The 4,579-nt window shown below is 44.0% G+C and overlaps 1 protein-coding gene across 1 annotated transcript; it reads left to right on the top strand.

The window, feature by feature from the left end:
• The first annotated feature begins 2,280 nt into the window (after window positions 1-2,280).
• On the top strand, window positions 2,281-4,359 carry LOC147048670 (uncharacterized). The gene is made up of 2 exons (XM_085923113.1): window positions 2,281-2,532; window positions 3,123-4,359. Exons 1-2 carry the CDS (start codon window positions 2,367-2,369, stop codon window positions 3,908-3,910), a joined length of 954 nt encoding a protein of 317 aa, XP_085779239.1. The 5' UTR covers window positions 2,281-2,366; the 3' UTR covers window positions 3,911-4,359.
• The last annotated feature ends 220 nt before the right edge of the window (window positions 4,360-4,579 follow it).

The following is a 4,579-nucleotide window of genomic DNA, read 5'->3' as shown; positions in this document are numbered from 1 at the left end:
AAAGATATGACTAATGACCGCTGTCACTCCTTATTTCATCGAGTAAACGGTATCCCCTTTATTCATATAGCAGCCGTGAATATACTAACTTCTCTCCTCTTGGAGTCTGTGAATTGGGAAAGACGCTGCTTGCGGAAAGCTTGAATTAAATCCTTTTCATCCCACTTTGCTTGTGATGAGCTCTAGTGGGATGGGAGGATTGGCGTAGAATTGGCTTGGATTAGTTTAACACAGCCATGTGGCCATCAGCATCAAAGACCTATTTTTAGCTGCAAAACGCCAACGGTCATGATTATTTAGGATGAGGGTTCATCGCTTTCTTTGATGCCATTTCAACAAGTGCAACACACACAAGCCGATGAGTGACCGTCCATCCCTTTAATGAACGGACATTGGCCACTTTTTGGCAAGGCTGTTTTCTCCGAAATTGCTTCTACTTTGAATTTACCGTCCGGATGGACGGATGGATGTCAAGTCCAGTTGAATTACAACAGCCTGTTGGAGTGAACCCTGACCAGGTGCCGTAGCACACGCTGTACATCTAGCAACGCTACACACCCACCAATATGAAAAGGGCCTTATTATCTCCGTATTCCAATACTGTACGGTGTGACATTCTGTGAGATTTGACTCATGGGTGACTTGGCTGAAAAAAGCTTGGGAGATGCTGGCCTGTTCCACAATTTTGCTCCCTGCGGTAACCATGGTGATGCTGAGTCCAGTCCATCGCCTTACGAATGCTAGGTTCAAAACAAGCCCATTTGGCTTGGACTGACCTGGCCTCACTTTATTTTGCTTTTTGCCCAGTTGCTATAGAAGGCTCCAGAATGCTTTGTGATGATACAGCGCTTCGGAAGATAAATGAATGACGGATCTAGTTGATGATATAGGTCGACGGTCGAGGTGTGACATCTCAGTCCGTGCTCTGTTAAATTACAATGTGAGCATTCAGGCTTGAAATGAAAGTCCCAACATGTCACATTCAACAATCGTGTGTGTGATCACGTGTGCTAAGGATAATGCATAGAGGACGAATCATTGACGAGATAGATCTATTTGTTACCAGTCTACACAGTCCACAGCGGATGGATATCTGTTTTCTTTTGAGAATACCTATTGACTGCCGTTAGTGTGACACCAGTCGGCAATACAGTATGAATTTCACGGGAGGATACCTACCAGCCACCTGCACAACGGACGCCACGACTTGCTGGTGTCTGTTTTTGCCGCATATGTATTCCAAGCAAGGCATCAAAGGCCACTTGTCCAAGCCCTCATCCTACCAACAAGTGGAGCCGTGGCTGGCTAGGAGCTATGTCGTATATCCCTCGAGTAGGAAAAAAATCAAAAGGTAGCTTGCTGGATAGGCAATAAATAGGCGAGCCCTCCTCAGATAGGGCTGGCTGGCTGGACTGAGGCGGTTCACAGCATGCCCGCCCGCCACAAAATCCCAGGGTATTAAAACATCACATGACCGCCCATCTCCACCGCCAGTCACAGAACAAGTGGAGAGGAGAGGAGAGCAGAGCAGAGGAGAAAAGCAATGAGCGGGAGGCAGGCAGGGAGGCAGGCAGGCAGGGAGAAGACAAGAGTGAATGGGAGGCAGGGGGGGATGTCACAGTGCTGCTCAAACCTCCTTTTCATTACACTCACCCAGACATTGGAGGCAGGAGCCAATAATACACCAGGACCGTGCTGATTCCAGCCCCTCCCTGGGCTCAAGTGCCAACACCGAGGCAAACATGGAGGGAGACAAAAGGAAAACCCAGAAGGACAAAAGAAATCCCCTGGACAAAAAACATTCAAATAAATCCTGAAAAGATCACAACCTCTTGCTGATTTCAATCATTTTTACACACCCATTACATTTGGAAGGTGAAATCCAATTTCATTTCATCGGAACAACATCTCAGTGCACGATAGGGTCAGCATTTGAATTCAGGATGAACATGCAGTCTACTTACACTCTTAATTTGGGCTATTAAAAAGGCATCCATCCAGCGACCGTAAAGTTTCTTTTCTTACACACAGTGAATGGATGCTTTGACGTTTATTGAACTGCAATGTCTCTATTGATCTTGCTATCTTTACATAAAATGTTACATCCTGGGACTACAATCTGTTTCCCTTTTTATTTTTGATTTATATTTGATTGATTTATCCAACTTCTTTTCATGTATTTCTTTTGTAGACTGTACAATTTAAAAAAAAAAAGAAAGACTGTTTACCGTGCATATAGATCCTGAACGCGAGATGGCGCTGGTCACTTTAATTCATGATTGTGCAACCGGCGACGCCGCTAGAAGTAGAGACAGGGGCTCCATCCGAAAACGAGCATCAAGTATTGTTTTCGCCATTAATTGACAATGCCTTCTGTTCACTTCTTGAGAGCATTTGTCAGTGAGAGGCTGACCGTAGCTGTTGACGAGATCATGCTGATTTTTGAGAAAACAATAGCCGAATACGAGGACGAGCTCAAGCACCATCGCATGCTGCAGCTCTCCAGCAAAACAATCCATCATCGCGGATCAGGTCAAATTCACTGCTTATGAATGTCTTGTTATTTTGCCAGCGTTTATCTAGTCACAATTTACAACATCGTCGATATTTTCGGGGGCTTTGAGTGTACACGTCCGTCACTTCTAAAGTGGGACTGATTTGATCCCTTTCAAAAAAAAAAAGTTCCTGTTTGATGGCTATAAGTTGTGTTCATAGTATCCGAACCTTGCCACATGCTATGTGAAATGTGCCTTTTCGGGAAATAATGTGTTGTAAACATATTGATCAGCATAGAATGTTTTCAACTTCTTCAAACACGGCCCCATTGAAAGATTCAGTAGTCTACTGTCATTATCGTTTGAATAATGGGGGGGGTGGTAATCCATTTTCTAGAGTCGATCACGTCTGATCTGGAGATTATCCCAACCCCCTTTCGAGTGCTCTTCTAACTCCTAGCCAGCCTGTTACATGAACTGTTGAAGCCAAACGTCACGAGACTTGTCAGAACTGCTCGTCACAGGTCTCCTATAGAGATGCACCATCATTCACACATCACCGAGAGAGAGAGACGGCCAAATGTTTATTGTGACACTATGACCGTGACTTGTTCTCTTCTATTTCAGATGCATCCGAGTCCATACAGCCTGAAGTACTGGGGCCGAAAATCCCCCCTGTGCATCGAGAGAGAAGCCAAAGCCTGGAACAAGTAGCGACAACGCCACCCCCGTTTGTCAAAGAGGAAATGGAAGAAGTCTGGACCGGTCCAACATTAAGTCACGGTCTAAAATCAGAGATGATTGCCTCTTTGGGAAATGAAGAGAAACTGCCCTCTATAGTGCACAGCCCGGCAGGTCCTCCTCCTCCTTCCAATTCATACGAGCCAGTTCAAGGCCAACCCAACGAAGAAGGCTCCGATGCGTTGTTCGACTTGAATGTTGCGAATCTCCTCAAAACAACCGACAATACTCCACCGGTCAACTTCAATAACAGCAGGAAGCAAAGCATTGGTCGTCAGCCATTTTCGTACAGTGATCCCCAAAGTCATCTTGGCTCTTGGAATAAGGTCAAGTGCTACAAGTGCACAATGTGTGGCAAAGTTTTCCAATATAACCACAACTTGCAGAGACACATGTCATGTCACACAGGAGAGAAACCCTTTGGCTGTATTGAATGTGGCAAAAATTTCAATCAAAAGGCAAGTTTGAAGAGGCACAAAAGAGTACACACAGGAGAGAAGCCTTTTAGTTGCATGTTTTGTGGGAAAAACCTCACTAGGAGGGGCTCCTTGACGTCCCACGTGAGATTTCATACCGGGGAGAAGCCTTTCACCTGCTCCATATGCAAGAAAAGTTATAATAACAGAGGGACACTGGTGAAGCACATGCGAGCACATGACAATTACATGAGATAAAGCATAGGAAGGATTCACCACCACTATTTCGGGAATACCGCATCATACAATAGAACTTTTTTAGAAACGGTTGATTCAGGATTCAGCTGAAAGAACTGTGAAGCTAGTGTCGATTTGCATGTCCAACTAAATGTCGTTATGAATAGATGAAAACAACATGTCACTGCGAAATTGCATAATGTTACTGTAGTTGGACTAACCAATCTTTTCTCCCCCCCCCCCCCTTCTTTTTAAAGTGGGTGGGAGACTGACCTTACTCTGAAGGGCGAATCGAACGCATGTATACAGGGCACGTCCACAAGGGGGCGCAAATTCCCCAGATAAAAGCTCATTGATTATCTGAAAACATTCTTCTGGCTTTTCCAACATTTACAATTTTGATGATGTGTTATATTTTCATGTTAATAAAAGAATGCTTACACTATAACCTTGTATGTGTACATGACCTCCTCACAACATTTGTATAAAATTCATGTAACTAGTAAAGCTTCATTGCAAAGAAATCTACTTTCATTTTGAGTCATGGATATTTTGGAATTTCATGGAACTTTAATTTAACCTGCAATTCTAATTTTAATCGCAATTGTGCGCGCTTCCTGTTTGCCACTTGACTTCAATTGAAGAAGTAAATTGTAATTTCTTCCCTATTTCAATTTGAATTTCATACAG

Source organism: Syngnathus leptorhynchus, chromosome 11, assembly GCF_054491065.1.
Source record: "Syngnathus leptorhynchus isolate UIUO chromosome 11, UIUO_Slep, whole genome shotgun sequence".
Classification (NCBI taxonomy): Eukaryota; Metazoa; Chordata; class Actinopteri; order Syngnathiformes; family Syngnathidae; genus Syngnathus; species Syngnathus leptorhynchus.
This window is presented reverse-complemented; position numbering and strand designations above follow the sequence as displayed.

Excerpts from the sequence above, each read along its gene's own strand:
- LOC147048670 (XM_085923113.1), top strand. The coding sequence starts at position 2,367 with ATGCCTTCTGTTCACTTCTTGAGAGCATTTGTCAGTGAGAGGCTGACC. Across the intron at positions 2,533-3,122 it reads AATCCATCATCGCGGATCAG|ATGCATCCGAGTCCATACAG; the intron begins GTCAAATTCACT and ends CTTCTATTTCAG.